The following is an 18,594-nucleotide window of genomic DNA, read 5'->3' as shown; positions in this document are numbered from 1 at the left end:
CTACGATAAGAATAAGCTCTTTCTGCTAACTAGATTTTAAAGTTTTTTTGAGTGCTAAAGAGGTGTGCACAGTCGCAGAGCTATTAGCTCAACTATTAGTTGTTCATCATTGTGAATCTGTCTGCCAAATTGCCATGTTTTCCCTTGCTCATTATTTCAACACGTCTTGTAACAATGTTTTAACAAGTTCTTTGCGCATATGCTAATTTTATTGTTTGATGCTTCCTTTAAAGTCATATTTTAACAGTTTCATGGAATGGAGATGAATTTAAGGGTTTTTGAGTCATCTGGGTTCATTGTATGATCGTTTATATTGAAAAGTTTCTTCGTTTTTTGGACGTGGCGGCTAATAGGTGGCGCTGTTTCTAACATGGCGACCCGACACATTGAAAACAGTCAGGGAAGACACTGAAATTATGATCAAACGTGAAATCGACATCTCCGTTGATATCTTTGGAAACGGGAACAGGTAGCCCAGCATCATCATTTGTAGCACACATGACCTTTTCTCATGGGAATGGACTGACTGAGGTTCAGTGAGTTAAAATCTTCAGTGATATTATATACACTCGGAATGATAGGATATACATGTACATGCATAATAGATATTGCTCTTAACAATATGTTATCTTTATACAAAGCAAGCAAGCAAAGATTAATGCCGGTTCAGTACACCAAGTTCTACACCTAGATTCGATAGGAAGAACATGAAAGATACGACTTTCCCTCCAAGTAACCAAACTTCATCTTCTTTGTGCTTGCTCCGGCGTTCGTGGATATCATTACACTGTGTAGTGGCGCCATCTATGCCAAGTGATTACAACATCTGATTTTAGCGAATTAAGAAACTACTAGCAATTCTTTTTAGCTTAGGTGTTGGAGTAGCATGCAACAAAGATGATGAAAGCACGCATTATACAAGATTAGAATGAAAGCTAAAGTAGGGTATTTGGGGTTGGTATTGTGACGTGTTAGTGTGTAATCATGAGTTGGTGTGATATCTACAGGTTAGAGGGAATTCATCTTAGATTGGTAGATCAAAATACAGGTGGTCATCATTGTGGTGAAGCTAGGTGGGCCAAAAGCTAATGCTGCTGTGTTATTCGTTGATAAAGATTCACGGGACAAAAACAATCGGTATCATTTTGAAAAGAGTGTTTTCAGAGGTTATTTTTGAGATGTAGTTGGTTGAACAGTTACTCCTCTGAATTTGACCCATGGCTTAGTCAAAACATGGTGCCGCTCATGCACCAGCTTGGGTTTCAAGGAACACCAATCAATAGCAGAAACACCTTTGTAATTCTGTATTATTGGTGTGGCTTTGACTGGTAAAACGATTTCAAGTCTTCCAACAATAACTTCAGTTCACAGGATTCACCAATCAAGAATCAAGATTTCATATCATCATATTAGGCTAGAGTGCTTGAAGAAAATGTGAATACAACTACTAAGGTAAGAATAGTTCCAAGTTGTCAGGATATTCACTCAGGTAGGAAAAACTGTGTGTTTCAGCATCTAAAAGTTTTGTCTAACACTTAGAAAACAAGCCATAAATATTTGATTGTGACTCTGTGACGTTCTAAAAGCACACCTTGAAATTTTCAATCAAAACCAGGCCCATCGAGAACTTAAAATAATGCACGGGCAACAGTCGGCAGACAGCACAATCCCTTATCCAGCTAATAAAAGATGTGAGTAAAATCTGACCTCGTCGAGGGAGTGGTCGGCACCTTCGTTCAGCAGGGCACCGCCGTATGGACTGTCGTCACCTCCCTTCCTCAGCAGACGTTCCTGGCTGCTCTTTGGACCCTACAGAGAAAGACAGACATACATACAATTAATGTTGACATAAAACAAAACAAGGTGCTTGACACTGGGATATCAGGACACTTACAAAAGATGTACAGATGGCTCGCAAAATATATATTTACAAACTTGATTAGAACATCTCATATCAGACAAAAGAAAGTAGTCCCAAGAGAAGCACTAGTCACCCTTCTCCTCCGCTGCCGATTCGCGACCCTCGATATGTAATATAAACTGTCAACATCTTCACAAGGCAGACAGCAGCATCGAAATATGGACATATTCCCACTGAATGACTGCCATAGGCTCAGTTAGTGAAATTGCACTCCCAATGCATTGACATGTACTTGCAACAGTTCAGCTGCCTATTCCTGATGATATTATTTTTAAGTGTTAGCCCAGCATTTCCATCAAATGTACAATTCAATTGTCAGACGTTTGATGACGGCTATTCTGTAACACAATTATCCTTAATTACCTAACAATCCTGTACTATAAATACCTCATGGTAAACAGTCCGACAATGTACAAAAACTTTGAGGAGTTAAGTACATGGTGCCTTTACTTCATGCACTGACCATTTTAGACTCTTTTTGCATGGATATGTTTGCCAATATGTCATCTGTGAGATATTTCATGTTCTGTCTCCTATCCTGCATCAAATTTTATACCAATGTCAGATTTTTATTTACATTCTTGCTTTTCATGCCATAAGCATGTTTCTGCTGCTAACTTGGCAGTGGCAGGCAGTTCATGCAGGTCTTTGCAACAGGACCAGTACATTCATATCTGACCTAGTGTATGCACAGTAGGTTGAGAAAAACCCTCAAGTTCAAATTTAATACTTAATGCTTAAATCATGGAAACATCCTTGCTCGAAACGCATTGTCATTCACGAGGAGTGTTTCAGAGAGAACACAGGTCAACTGACTTGTTACCATGTAAAACTTTCTAACCAGTTGATTTAACTTTCCAAGTTCATGATGAGAGAAATACTGTGTCAACGTGTTGAGCAGATTGGGGTGTGTCTGTTGAAACATGCCCGTAACAGGTAAAACAGGCCTTTATGATGAGGCATCTCTCAATCGGCTTAATACTGCCGACACAGTATATTCGACCCATACCAAGCAGAAATACATTGCAGAAATAGAATTGAAATATTTACAATGAAAGACACAAGATTTTACTCATAACCTTATCAATACAGTTGCGAAATAGTTGAATAGTTTTAGAATATGTATTTGTTTGAAGGGGAAAGGAGGTGAAAGTCGTAGAAAATCATGTTGGTGTAGAGAAGGGAAACTTTTTGCACTGAAGTTCTTTCCCCAGTAGAATATGTTTGCATAAGGAGAAAAGGTATAAGACGTTGATCCAGACAGCCAGATAGAGGCAAGAACATTCCCAAAGTACTCTTGTGGACATTGTACAAACCTGGCATAGTCAAAAGCAAAGTTTACAGATGCGACAACTGGAGCGTTTTGTTAGTTGTGTTAAGTTTCATGCAATACAATGGGCTCAAATCGACTATGTTGATTTAGGGGTGAACAACAATGCCCTCACTATTTCTCAAGTGACCTCAGTTTCTTAGTGTAGTGGAGGTATTTGTGTGTGTCAATAATTGGCAATGAAGGTGATTTAAAGATGTGAACTGGACTGTTCGGGCCCAAGAAGAAAAGATTCACAACCAAATGAAGGAATCTATACAAACTTATTGAAATGGAAGGTAAATCATTTATGACAAAGAGCCAAGGGACCCAAGCCTTATAAGATTAGTAAAGGTACATTAGAAAGCCAGGATATTTCAACTCCTTGAATGTATTCAAATTCTGAAGTAAATATTTTGCGTACAGCATGCATCACCGATCAGTCAATGACACCGAACATGATGTCCAAAATTGCAAGTGTTTTTAGACTTCTTTAAAATACCAGACCATATTGTATGTGCTCCAAAGCACATACATGTAAATACATTCAAGGGAGTTAAAATCTTTGCATAATTGATATAAACGATTGAACCACCTTTTTCCAAGGCTTTTTCTTATACCAAGGTTTCTTCTAAAGAGCAAAACAAATGAAAAATTTAATGAAAAGCCTACGTCTTAAAAGTCTGTCAAAAGAAACAAAGGTCAAAAGAATATCTCATCAGTAGCAGACTGTCCAAGACAAATATTCGGCCCAAACAGCCTTGAACCCGCCAATGAGGATCCACTACCATAAATCACCAAATTCTAGACCCTCTTTCTTTTGCAATTGGTGAAAATTTCTGAAGTTTTTTCCAATTTGGCAGTTAACAGTCAACAGATGCACTGCCGACAGTCTGCTACAGGAGATATTCCCTCGAGATAAACCTTGCCGCCAAGAAATGAAAATGGGATGACTATAGGACAACCTTTCGAGCTTCAGGAATCGGACTCATTCCTGTAACAGTCAACTTGTAATACTCCTTTTTAAATGGTAGGGAGTAACGACCATTGGGTAGGTAGAAAGCGGGAATCGTATCCGGGGAGAACTTAGGGAGGAAAATGGATAGAATGTGGTCATCTTATCAAATTCCATAGCTACTCAAGCTGCCTATCGCACTCTAACTTTATAAGAACAGGGGCAGCAAGACTTCAACTAATTCTGAGGTATCGCTTCCTCACATGTTTCTGATATCGGCAAAGCATGGCAATATCAACATACCACTGCAATAGCAAAATGGTCTCAAAATTTGCTTCCTGAATAAAGCTACGCATTTCAGCCCCTGGCTTTTCAAAATGCACGCGTACTACTGGAACAACAATGATTTTCTTCTTAGCACGGAACAGCAGCAATAAGACAGCAAAACGATAGTGACACCGCGCTGCATGATGTGCAAAATTGTTAGAATGTTTCGGTTGGAGACTCTGTCATGGCTACCTACCCGCTGCTCATCAGTGTTGTCATCCTCATTAGGTGCCAGGTGGCGGTTCCTATCGTCACCATAGGGGACGTCACCGGTGCTGCCCGGCCGCCGCAGGTTGGTCAGCGGGATGCCATCGCGTCCTTCATTCTGGTTGACCTTATCGTACTGGTCACGGGCACCTGGATATGCTGCAACGGAAAACCCAGGCATCAGGAGAGAGTAATTCAAATGATGGTACAAAGAGGTTTGAAACACAATGAGTGAAATTAATGATTTTGGCAAAATAATGGGCTACTCCAGAAACCGGTACGCAAGAAATATTTCATGTTTCTGTGTTTTTCTCAAAGACTTGACAAACTGATTGAGAATAGATGCACATATGATGCAAGAGAGCCATATGAGGGTATTGGACAAACTCGAGTACAAGTTGGAGGTATGGAGAGATATACGGTAGATGGAAATATTGAGGAATTTCACGCCACTTAAAACCTACTGGAGAGTCAGATGTTTGGGAGAGGCAGGACCATGCACCCTCAGGGGGGGGGGGGGGGTGTTCGGACGGAAGCTGAGTGCATGCATGCTCTATGAAACATGAAATCTCTTCAGCTTACTCGGGTCACAGATGCCACAAATACCAGGTCAAACTCATTTGGTATCTCGTGAAACGCTCCACTATCATGTGCATGGTGCATGTCTCAAATATCTATTTCATTTCCAGTTCAGTCTACCACAACCGTGCTACTATATGTATATTCAGGACAAGCATTCCTCCCTGAGTACACTATTTGTGCTAAATGCAATTCTGTTACCTTGTGATTACAAATGCTGAATATGAACAGTATTTCTTTTGATTCACAAAGGACTTTATTGATTTCATCAATACCCCGTTCAAACTCAGAAGCTAAGCAAATGATGCATGACAATAAGGGGTTAGTTAAGCTATTGAAATCACCGCAATAATGGAACCGTTCATGCGACTGACTGACCTCATGGCCAGCACATAACCTGTTTGTTAGTAGGGCCCTACATTCCGTAAACTCTGCACTCCAAACCTGGGTGCACCAAGCCAACCTGTTTAGCAACTGTATATCCCATTATAGATGGTGATAAAATACATGTTCTATCACATCTTTTCTTGCCTTTCCATGAGACTTTTCGACATCTACAAACATCTGACATCCCAAACTGATTCGGTAAAATGAAACGATGGCAAATATAATGGGATATACAATAAACTGTTATCGTGGCAAAACTGTGTCATCAGCACTTGAACATTCTTCAACCCCACATCCCCCAGCCCATATCATGACTTGGAAGCAACATACAAGGAACTATTCAAAGTAGCCACAAAATCCATTTGGGATTGTTTGTACCCAACCAGATTAAGAAATCACTCGCACAATGTCACCCTTCCTTCAGGTGGCAGTTCAAGCTCTACTTGTTCCCGTATTTCGGGTGAAGTACATTCGTCATCGTCCTGTCCCCTTGGAATCTGAAATCATGCCTCTGGACCTTTGTTCAGGGCCAGAAGTCTCTCGATATTCTCCTGAATAGTTCCTTGACACATGCCACACAATCACAGATAGTTCAGGACACAAATGCATCCGACATAGACAAGCACTCTTCAGTCACGATGCAAATACAATGATGTTCAAACCAAAATTTCTTCCCAAAGACTGGTAGCCACGTCGAAGGGTGGGAGCGTCCGCATTTGGATAGAAAGGGGCGTCTGGGGAGTAAGAGAATGGCAGACAAATGGGTCAAAGGTTAAAGTCCATCGTCGGAAAACTCTGAGAATCTTGCCGACGTGAGAAAACAAAAACAGAGATCAATCTACATGTATTAGATACAGTACAAAAGTCCATTCGTAAATGTTTCATCAACATTGTTTTGAGATCTGGAGTGCGAACTACTGGTTGGATTTCTTTGAAGTTTCAAAGAAATCACGAACCTAAATCCAAACAGTAGTTTGTGCTTCAAAGCCCAAAATGATGTAGAGAAAACCTAAGAAATGGATTATAAGCTAAACTGATGAGAGGCACTCATAAATCAGATCAAAAATGTGAATAAATCAAACTGAAGCAATCAAACAGAGCTAGCTTGAATGACACTTGTCTCTACTAATGGACAGAGATAGTTTGTCCCAGCTGATTTGTTTTCGATTTTCATGAAGCTTTCTCAATAACTCGACATCGTGATTTTAATCAAGTGAGACATTTCCAAAGTAGCTCCACCTGCATACGACTAAACAAACTAAAAGTAGACTACAATGTGCAGGCGGTGTGTTAATACCTTCTGGATTACCATCACGATCAAGCGATTGGTGGACTGTAATATGACGACATGCTGATTAACAGAAAGCACAAATAGGTGGGGCAACAGAATGAAAGGTACATGTACATGTAGGCAAGGGTGCCAGGCAATAACCAGCGAGAGAAATGAAATTAAAAGATGAGGAAATGAAACATGTAAGCTTTATGTGAAAGCTTGTTTTATGAAAAGTAGAACTTTTGTCTAAACCAAATATAGATTATTATCAAACGAATGACTTCTCTTATTACCGAGTCAACAAGAAAAATATAATAAGATGTCAAATGAAAATAGAAATGTATGGCTGTAGTGTAAGATAACTATCTGTTTCCAAGGCAACTCCCCATGCCTTTGCCCGCCTCAGTTGTGCATAATATCCCTTTAGGCAAGAATTGAAAACTGAGAATAGAATTTTAAGATGTAAGCCTTATCCAAATGGATTCAACTAAAATGGGATTAAATAAGCAAATGAAAGCAACGGAACAAGAAAGTAAAACTATAGCGGTTAAACCACATTCCCCAAGTGTCTATTGATTTGGACCCTCTACCAACTTTGCCTCTTACGAAATCAGTGTCATCTCATAGTGGGGAGCTCTGCAATGGTCAACATAATGCAAGATCGGTGTAAAGACTACTGTCAACTTCATGACATACAGAAGATGACCCAATGGGCGCGTCATTCGACCATTGTTTAACCCATAACAGAGGACCACGACTGGACTAGAGACACTGAGCTTGAACAGAGGCGAAATATAATAAAATGAGTATAAAGACTCCTGAACATATTTCTGGAAACAGACAGGACGATCGGACAACACAATGGCAACATTCTGCTCAGGTGTAATTCACAGAGGGTTTTACACTAAAAAAAGAAAAGAGAAAGTTAGTTTGAATGATGATAGCATGGCTATGATGAGGTGAGATGACACAAGGCCGTGTATTCCAGGATGCACTTTAAGTCCATTCTACGATGGGTAAAGTATGCAGTTGTTCTCTCTATTCAGTTTCAAAGGAATTCAGTGTAATTTCTACTGCTTATTGCTGTGTGATTACTACTGCTATTAAATACTTATCCAAAATAAATACATTTCTTTTCCAACACTTAGTTCATTCAAGTGTCATTTTCACCACTATTTAGTTATGTCAATGTCATTTTTACTCTTATTGCTTATATTTTAGCATCATTTTCATCACTTGACAAAGGCATGTAGGTACTGAGACTCGTGGCTGTAGGTTTCAATGATTGTCAAGTTCCAGGAAAGGTACACACCAGCTCATCCAAAGACATGGATCTAGAATCTCCCCCTTACATGGTTCACAGTGTTAACCACGCGGGGCTATGAGGAGCCCTACATGTAACTATCGGGTTAGGAGCTCTGAATTCTAAAATAAGCAATACTGTTCCCCGCTGGAACACGTTTAGAACTAAACTAAAGCATCAGAACAAAATGTTACAGAATTTTATAACAAATGATTTGATAGTGTTGTGTGTAAGCCAGATATAATCATAATCAAAATGAAGAAACATCCATAGTTGAAATTATAAATTACAACATTTAGATAGGCATAAAACCTAAATGTGGTGAATACTTGGGAAGGATTTAGTGCATTCAGTGCAAATACTGTACTAATATTAAACAGCCATTTGATAATTATCAGCTGAAGCATGAATCGCAATCTCATATATAGCTAGCAAAGAAATTATTTGTACAATATGATCATGCGATTGGCACAGCATCGACTGACAACACCCATGCAGAGTGCTGAAGAGAGGCGTTGCATACTTTAGGCCAGCGCGAGAACAAACTCGAGAAGATTTCGCCATCGCCTCGAAACTCTAGATATATCCCGTCTAAGGACTGATGACTGCCATCATTACACCTATCACTCAGATTGTAACACATACATTTGAAGTAAAGATGAGACAAAACACATGCAGTAAATTTCAAATTAGTGTTTAGCATCAGGTGTGCCGAAATAAACTGGGATATTTGAGAAGAAAAGAGTTCTTCATTGGAATTTTGAAGAGAACAATTTTCAAAACACAAGTGTATTTTGATAGCTCCCAAATTCCAATGTTTTGAAAAGGACAATCTTTGATAGGGGAACGTATGAAAATCAAAATTCAATTTTTCATGCTCTATGCAAAAGACCAATTCCACCAGGGGTGTTTTGAAGAAGAAAAAAAAACAGTCACAAGGGGGTCGTAATGTTGAATACTGAGTGAGGGTGAACAGGACAGATCAGAGAGGTTCAAGGCGACGAGCAAAAAAGCACAATAGCGTTTTGCTGCAGTTTGGCAGCAAGCACCAGCTGGATACGTCTTGTGTCACCTTACCTCCGTCCATGGTTTGGCATTTCCTCTTACTTGGTTTGCGATCGAAGGCGGGCGCTGGACGATCGATCAGTGCGGAGGCCTGGAATTGTGTGCGACCAGAGTAGTGGAATCGGGAGCCAAATTTGGGGAAGAGTGTAGCCTTGGTGGCTGGTTCTGGTTCTTTCAATCTGAAAGATCATGTTTGAGAAATTCTGAGGTCAGATAGTCTGCACCTGACAAGCTTGGTATCCCATTCAGCAACAGTACAATGTTCTGAAATTTATCTGTCAAGCATAAACAGCACATTTATCCTGTTTAATTATGAATTTGAAAAGACACTTAATGTTCTTTTATCAATAGGCCACACTATATAAACTGCATGGCCTAATTTGGTTTCATTTATGAATGGAATAAATAAACGGATGTAACAACACATTGTTTTCCTCATACAAAGAGACCAAAACAATGGCAGGGTCATTTCTGAGACCCACAACTATTTCCTTTAGGAAAGCTAGAAATCTTGTGACGCTGATTTCTGAGTCTACCTGAAGAATGTGTGGTGCTCGACAGCCGTCTTCCACAGCCGCTTGGCCATCTTGTGGTTCGGGCACTTGAAGGCTATCGTGCACTCGCATGGCTCAAACTGCAACACAAGACAAGATATGATCAAATATAGCATTGTTTCAGCCGTCCCTCCCTCCCAGAATACATCACTGAACTCTCTTCTTAGTAGTTTCGCCACCCTCGTGTAATTTTTTGATTTTTTCCTCACCCAGCAACAAACTGGCTTACTATCATATCAGAACCAATCCAAATCCTTAGAAAACTTCAACTTAAAGGGTAACTCGTGTCAAATTTCACCATATAATGTTTTAGCTGTTTTTGACAAATGACTACGTCACTTTCTCATAAATCGGTAAGGTTTTCGAATCGAAATGCACATTTTCTAGAAATTGATGGTTAAATCCCGACCGGACGGCTCGCTTCAATGCCGTTTTCGTTGATGACGTCACAACATGAACATTTTCGCGGTCGCAGTGGTTTACATTCAGCGATTTTATAATAAATCTAATCAAAAATGGAAAATTTGAGCTTTACATTTGTGATCAACAATTAAAAACGGACGTATTTCTGCAAAGTTGTAAATCACATCATAGTATCACTTTAAACTTAAACTTGCTGAATCCAATAATGACAAAACCTCCTCCTTACCTCTCCTGGTCTTATCTTGATATAAAAATTATCTCTCTTGTACGAAATTTTAAGGATCTTGGGCCACGAGAAGCGGTTGATCCTTAACTTGTCACGGTAAATAAGAAGCCCTGTGCAGCACACACCGACCAAAATCTCCAGTTTCTCTGAGTCCTGAAAAACCAAACTCTCCAATGTTAGTCATGGATTCATCCAAAAAGAAATCAACTACAAAAGATGGACATTTTCATGCCTAATTTCCAAGTTTTGGTGGCTTTAGTCCGCTCTAAAGCACAATGATCCTGATTTAACTTTAATAATCTCCTTTTTTGCATCCAAACTCTTCAAACAGATTGAAGGTTTTAGCTACATAATGTTCTCTCAATTGCATTATCTGCATAAGTTATCCGCCGGAATACTTGACATTGTTACAAGGTTCTCTCAGCCGATTCCCTGGCCTCCGCTGAAACAAATCTGGTTCATACAGGCTCAATTTCTCTACATATGTACAGCAAGACTAGCTAGGATGCCTTAGGTGGTATAAGGAAAATCCCTTTCCAAGGAAGATTTTCATTTATCTTTCCTGAAAACAAGGTTTGATTAGGACTAAATGTTAATAGTGAGGTCCCTGGCACCAACTATGAAGCACCAGGGCTATACTAAGATACTGTTAATATGGTGTTTCAGCTGAAGAGGTTTACTAGGAGGGCCTGCCTTTTTCGACTTTTACTCGGCTTTTATCATCAATGGCTCATGCATTTCCATTTGAAGCATGGCATTGCAGCCTGCCTTCTTTAATAAGGCTGTACCCTTTTCAGATTTCCAGCTGAAACACTACATTCAGGTGGGAGCATGCGATTGTTAAGGGAGTGGGTTAATAAGGCACTAAATTTCATGCAAGGCAACTACCATTTACAACTAAAACCGCAAACCTCAAATATCTCATCTATCAATTTTTTCACATCGCTGCAACATTCACAACTTAGCAGTTTTTTTACACATAATCCTTTTGCTTTTCCACTCCCGACTTCAACTCTGAGAGTGAAGTACAGTCATCTAGCGGCAAATCTGATTTAACTGAATCAACAGACATTTTCAAACTATTACTGCATATACCCAGTATCATTTGGATTGTGTTACACATCACTGCATATGGACAGCCCTGAAGAATTCAGGATGGAAAGAACACGCTGAAGACAGAGGGCAATGTACGATAGCTTGGTTAAGGCGGCATGTCATTGTAAGGCAATCAAATCTCCAACAAGGTACCGGCAACTGGGACCCGGGGCACGGATTATCAACTCAGCTATGACATCTGCAACTTCACCTTAGGGGCCTCTGATGCCCCAGCATATCATGATGAACTCGGAATGTACAAACTTTCAGAGCTACAGGACATTCGACCCTCCCTGTAACATCAGAAAGCCAATTGTTATAACTGATGTCGTGATGCTCAGCGAATAGTGCCGCGCTAAGGATGGGCTGTGGTTTCATCTTGGTTTTAGTTTACTGTCAGTGTTGCTGTCATAACTAAGTTGCCCATCAGTGCCACCGGTAATCACTGCCAATACCCCAGTCTCCACCTCAACTTTTACCTTATCTTCCTTGCCCTGCATCTGGCGCGACATCTGAAAAGTTATTATTGGGGTCCATTCTGTTAGTATTGAATTAATGGTATAATACAGACTGTTAGAACCGAAAAGGGCGCATACAATTATGTACCTACATGGAAAACTGATACGCATGCAGTTAGTTTCTATGATAAGAAACTCCAAAGCTCCCAGATACCAAGAAAATTTTTCGTTTTTGTGACGCAGTTTGACAAGTAGAATATCCAAAGTATCAAAATGTTCATTTTTTTACCAATTTCCGAAAAAGTACTTCCAGAGATCTCCTTCCGAATACTGCTTTTCTCACCAAAGTGAGTAAGCAAAATAGCCCTCTTTTTCAGGCAATTGATCCATTTCCCACAAAATATACTTCTCCAAAGATAACCAGCTCAAAACAAGGTTAACCATATCAAAATATGAAATCAATTAGGTCAGGAGTTAAAAGGGACTCGGTAAATATTACATCTACGATATTAAAAAAGGAAGACATATTCTCAGAATCTTAGAAATTACTGTTAGTTTGAATGCCAAAAACTACATTAAGATGGCTATTGGCAACATTATTCATCAGAACTAAATCTTACGGTTTTCTCAACTGACTGCTTGAGGGAATTTGGAACAACTTCGAGCTGGAAGCAATTGAGGGTCGTGAAATAACATGCGAATAACAAAAGATAAATGCCAGATGCCCAGCTCAGAAGATCTCATCAGCTTGTTTAATACCGTCTTGCCGTTTATTTCTTAGCAATTATCTAAAGTTCGTAAATTTTCTCGGCTGAGGATTCCGGTGAGTCGACCGAGGTCCTGAACTACTGTAATCAATTTGATGAACCAGTGTGAGTTGGGACAGTGTTAAAGCAATGATCAACATGCATTGGACCTTAACACAAGGTTTGATGCTATTAATCTTCAACACCTTCCATGCACAGTGCCAAAATTGTACAAACTCCCAGGAGTTATATCAAGTTTAAACTTCAAGCTAGTGATATCGGACTATATTTTCATCACAACTGTAGTCTCAAAGAGGGAGTGTACAGCCCATACAATCCACCAAATACCTTTGATACAGTATCCCAAGGTGTTTTTTGTTTCTATATACTTCCATGCAGTTGTCGAAGCGGCATGCAACACCCAATGCTAACACTCGACGACATCCCTGACCAGGCTTGGGGACACATGACGTGATACCCAGACTCAGGGCGTGTCCATGAATAAAGGGATAAAGACACATAACGTCTGGTGACGAACAACAGTATCAAGTAAGTTTATCTCAGGTTCTTTCTTAGTTTAAGATACTTACTACACATTTGTGGAGGTCAACTCCATACATGGCCAACTTCTTTGCATTGTCTAAGAAATGAAGATCGGCATCAGCTGGTGTTTGGCCCCTGAAGCAGTGAAATAAACAAGTGTCATCATCATTTTTACAGTTAAATCGCAACCAGCTGCGTCTTGCAAATAGCCGGAGTGAACTGTGGTGAATGTACAGAACAAAGACTAGTTACAGAGATGAGACTGCACAACCCTAAGTCAAGTTCATATGAGCAAAGACCCTGTGACTGTGAATGGCCAACAACTGCATGGGATTTCTATTTTTGGGTAAACTTAGGGCACCTGAGGTAACCTCCAGTTGAAAAGTTGTCCTCTCTGCCACACGAGTACACCGGGACCGACTGGGAACTGAACCAAATGTTTGGCAGGTGCCACTGGATGGGACAAACCCAATGACCCAGATCACACCATTTATAATGGAAAAAGACTAGATTGCCAATCAATTTTCGTCTGAGTTCAATCACAGCCAGTGTCCTTTAGACGGGACAGTACATTATCGGCCAAATTAATAAAACAGTTTTTGCCGGAACAGCACTTTTCTACTGAGAAGATATACTTTCAAATTGCACATGTCTGATAGCAGGCTGTGAGCCGGCCAATAGCATTCCGCATTCCGCACTCCGGCTAAAAATAACTCAGAAAGTACGCCATGATGGTGACAATCATGTCAAAACGCAGACAAATTGGATGTCACTTCTCGTCGCAGAAAGCAATTGTGTAGTATCAAAGCGGACAAGGACGACGGATAGTAAGCTATGGGAAAGTCTCACCGTATACTGTAACGGTGACCCAATGACTGCTTACAGACTAAACGCTTTCGTCGATTCGATTCTACCCTTACCATCTTGACCACCAAGGTTTCTGCATCTTGTCAAGATATACTGAGGTCACGCTCAAGAACTAAAATTGGTGAACGATCATTTAGAACCAGTGGTCCTGTATTATGGAATGCGCTTCCTGACCACCTTAAAGCCATCGGAGAGATTGGGCCCTTCCAGCGAGCACTCAAAACTCATCTATTTCAGATCGTTTACGATGTGTGACATTCCTAATATCTTATCGTGCAATTCAAATGTTTTAATCCATATTAGTATTATCGAATTTCCTGGACTTTTATAATGTTTTTAGAACTTTTCTTCTTGGTCGTTTTTATCTACTGTACAGTGCTCTGGAGCATGCATGGCATGTACAGAGCACTTTAATATATGGTATTTTATTATTATTTTATATACACCCCGGCTTGTTTGAAGGGTTATAAGACCATGAGGTTCAGGCTGCTTTTACAGTCACAGTAACAATACATACCTGTGTGTTCTATGAAGTTCCACAATCTTTTCTAATAATTCAGGCGTCTGGTTAGGGGCAAAGTAGTAGTCTTTAAGGTAGTCGGTACTCGAACCAGATTCGTTATCGCCCAGTTCTGATTGGACTGTATATGATCCCAAGATGGCATGTGTAACAAAAGAACAAGGTAAACGGTCGGCCAAGATATCATTTCGCAATTGTTGGCAAAGATGATACCTGAAAGAGAGGTGAAAAGGTTAGAGGTTTTAAGAGCAATGCAAGTGTAGGGTCGACAATTGAGCTGAAATCACTTAACTCGGGAGTTCACACAAGCCCTACACTCAACTCTGGGTGATTTTGGCAATGCTGTTCCAGGATATCACTTTGGCTCTTTTAAAAAAGCTATATACTTGACGTACAATATCATTGGTTACATCACGAGAGGAGACAGTCAGACTTGGCATTGGTTTGAACGACCTAATCCACACAGCCCAATTCACTCCAACACATTCTGCATTGTACATACCTTGTCAGATCTTCTTGTAGCACCATAGGGTTGGGTGGATAGAATTTCACCCTAAACTCAAACACCCAGTTGTTAGCTGAAAAGATATAAGGGTGAAAACATGGTTAGATAGGCCCAAAAAGATGACATCTTGAGATGGTAAAAATAAGAACCTACAAGGCAGTTGTGTTCCCTTATGAGTGTTAACTGCAATTATTGTTGCAATGGGCCAGTAGTTGCTGGTCAATGGAGCAAGCAACAAAACTTTTGCTGGAGCCATGCCCCATACTTGATTTTGTTCCTCATCACAGAGAGAAGCATTATCGCCAGCAGACACATTTCATTTCCTTAGTCACCAACACTGATAAGCCGCCAATCAAGTAGAGCGAGAATGAGACCTAGCCTATCTCTTCAGCATGGATAAGATTGCAAAGGTTAATTTAAAATTAATCTGATGCCTCATTTTATTACCCTCATATGTATTAATTTGGCCGACTTTGATAATTTCCCTAAGCTACTATAGACTGTATGCACACATTTTAGGCAAGACAAACTGCCCCGATCAGGTTGGATAATGAGATGTTAGACTGCGACTGGGAAACTGGAGCAACCGTTGCCATAGTAACACGAAGCAACAGGCTGCTGGCGACGGTAATGAGATCTTTTATGGGAGGGGTGTCATATTCTAGAAGCATCTTCGGGTTGTACTGTTACCAGGTTTTAGATCAGCAGCCGACACCATTGAAACAATGGAGGAGATCACGCCATATAATTTGGGGGGGGGGGGGGGGGCGACGACAATTAAATCACCCCTGCCCAAGGTAGGGAAAGGTGGATGAAATTATGTTATTTACCACAGGACATTCATATCAGGGTACTTCATCCCTCACAAGATGTCATACCAGAACTTCAAGTTGCATTCAAACTATCTTCACCTTTAACATCTGCTAGGTCAAGATGACCTGAGTGCCAAGATTCTGAGGACATGGAGTGCAAATGTTTTCTGCAGAAAATATTTTAGTTCCCTGAATTTCCATCACAAAGGAAATGTCTTTCAATACAAATTTCAATTTCTTAGAAAAAACTGCAGACTTCAAGATAAAACACAGTCTTTGAAAATTCTGAAACACAAGTGTTTAAATGCTATCATAATTGCTTGTCAACTGTAGGCAAAAAACTATCACGAACATTGATATAATAATTGCCTCAAAAATTAACGAATTCACGACTTCAAATACACTCTAAAGCCTCAAGATAAATGTGAAGTTGGTAGCTGAGTGTCAACGCGGACATCAATGCTCATGTATTAGAGAGGAGGGGCCGGAAGAGAACATAGCTTTAAGTCAAAACGGTGCACACAGTACTGTCTAGAGATGGAAGCCTAGCAGTAAGCACTGTGAAGTACATGTACATCATGTACAGCAGAGATGGCCAGCAGTGTGCACTGTGACCTATATGCACATGTACATCATCATGTACAGCCACCATCCACCATTACTTCCATGACCTCATCTGACCTTGAATTAGTCAAAATTTGATTAATCATCTGCAGGTACACTGATGTCATGATGAGAATAATGAGTGTATTGTGTAAAGGAGGTCACCTCTCTATCATAATGAAACCAAAAGACACCCTTCTAAATCAATTCAAAACTGCATGGTTCCACAATATGACAAAGATCACCACCATACCCAGTTGTATTCTTAAAAGTATTACAAAAGCAGACCTTTCCATGATCTTCAGGTCAGAAACCACAAAGACGTCACCCTCTTGAGACCGTCTCTATTCACTATCATTTATATGCCGACATGTAGAATAACAGCAAGGTTATGAAGATCAACGCTTTGATTGAAGGAACTAATGTCCTTAAAACCTTAAGATTCAGGTCATTCTCGGGCAAAAAACAACTCCCTGGATAGTGGAAAAGATGCAAGGAAAGGAGCATGTAAATGCCTGGCATATGAGGTTAATCACATAAGTACAGAACATTCCAAGATGTCATAACCTTCGCTACAGGTTTCTGTGGCATCTTTTGCAGCAATGATGTAAGGACATGCATTGCTACATGCATGGACACATGAATTGCCACATGCATCCATGCATTGGACATGGTGCGCCAGAGACTCAGACCAGTCCCGGGACCTAAAAACCTGCTGTGATGATCCTATATCAAAAGGTTGGACCCGATGAGGTCACAACGAGACATCTTCATGGAGAATACCCACATCAAATTACCATAACAATACGAAATGCTTCCTACATTTATGAGATACAACCAGAGCTTGAAATATAACTCTTGTATTCATTTCTGAAATACTGAACAATAGGCCTTTTTACACGGTGCTGGTTCAAGACAACCCTCCTGAACCGTCACGAGGCGTGTTCGGTTCAGGACGGTTCATTTCGCTTTTACACGGGGACGGTTCGACGATCTGGCCTCGATCCGGCTCTAGGCCGGTTCGTCACTAACATCGTCAATTGGTGGCGCTGATCAATCCTGCTGGCGGTGGAGCTACGAAAATATCACAACCTTCAACAAATAATACAAAATGGTTCACGATGGCGCCGGTGAGATGCAGAGTTTTTGCTTTGGTACACAGCATTTGTATGGAAAGAAAGCTCTTGCTCTCGATAAATTGAAGATTTCACAGCAGTTTCTTTCCGCGGAAAATTTCATGCCAGGAACACGGCAGCTATTCCCGCGAATGACGTCACGCGAGTACCGTGTGCAAACCGGCTCGGAGCCGGTTCGCTTTTACACGCATAAATAAACCCTCCTCCACCGGCCTACACCGGCCTGCACCGACCCGAGACCGGCGATCGGAACCCGCCTCGGACCAGGAGGGTTCAGGACGGTAGGTTCGCTTTTACACGAGGGAAAATGAACCGGCTGGTACCTGAACTAGTCTCGATCCGGCTTGAACCCGCACCGTGTAAAAACGCCTGATAAAACATCAATGACAAAAGTCAAAGAAAAGAAACTGTGGTGCCAGTACGTTGCCACCAGGTTTGACAAATAAAGCTGGACTGGAATTCATGGAAGCTATTGTAAAAATATCTACTTGTCAAACTATCTGTCTACATGTCATATTTCTATAAAGGGAACTGCTTTCAAGTTTGTGCTGCCCAAAAAGGTCATGCAAACGATGGACATGAAATTCCAAGCCTTGTCAATGTCTGAAAACACTTTTCACGATACGTTCATCAAATGCCCCAGACCATTTTATACTGACCTTTCACTGCATAAAAAGCTTATCAAATCTTAAATTTCCAAATGAACAAATCAGATAAGGCAATCAGGCAACATATAGGCAACGACTTGCACCTAATTATTATTTGATTCATTAAGATATT

The 18,594-nt window shown here is 40.5% G+C and overlaps 1 protein-coding gene across 22 annotated transcripts in view; it reads right to left on the bottom strand.

The window, feature by feature from the left end:
• LOC135486938 (protein 4.1 homolog) overlaps positions 1 to 18,594 on the bottom strand; it is a 71,694-nt gene that overhangs the window by 15,765 nt on the left and 37,335 nt on the right. For 15 of the 22 annotated variants that reach the window (XM_064770121.1, XM_064770134.1, XM_064770138.1 and 12 more), the window contains 10 exons: positions 15,261 to 15,336; positions 14,756 to 14,971; positions 13,419 to 13,506; positions 12,703 to 12,747; positions 10,530 to 10,682; positions 9,863 to 9,960; positions 9,339 to 9,505; positions 6,348 to 6,419; positions 4,709 to 4,878; positions 1,708 to 1,809 (listed from right to left, as the gene is read on the bottom strand). In XM_064770121.1, the coding sequence (XP_064626191.1) occupies positions 1,708 to 1,809; positions 4,709 to 4,878; positions 6,348 to 6,419; positions 9,339 to 9,505; positions 9,863 to 9,960; positions 10,530 to 10,682; positions 12,703 to 12,747; positions 13,419 to 13,506; positions 14,756 to 14,971; positions 15,261 to 15,336 (1,187 nt within the window). Of the gene's footprint in view, positions 1 to 1,707; positions 1,810 to 4,708; positions 4,879 to 6,347; positions 6,420 to 6,982; positions 7,019 to 9,338; positions 9,506 to 9,862; positions 9,961 to 10,529; positions 10,683 to 12,103; positions 12,137 to 12,702; positions 12,748 to 13,418; positions 13,507 to 14,755; positions 14,972 to 15,260; positions 15,337 to 18,594 lie in introns of all 22 variants that reach the window. The other 7 variants (XM_064770128.1, XM_064770130.1, XM_064770125.1 and 4 more) reach the window with 7 other exon arrangements.

Source organism: Lineus longissimus, chromosome 4 (genome assembly GCF_910592395.1).
Source record: "Lineus longissimus chromosome 4, tnLinLong1.2, whole genome shotgun sequence".
NCBI classification, from domain to species: domain Eukaryota; kingdom Metazoa; phylum Nemertea; class Pilidiophora; order Heteronemertea; family Lineidae; genus Lineus; species Lineus longissimus.
Note: the sequence above shows the minus strand (reverse complement) of the source record. Positions and strands in the feature narration are given on the sequence as shown.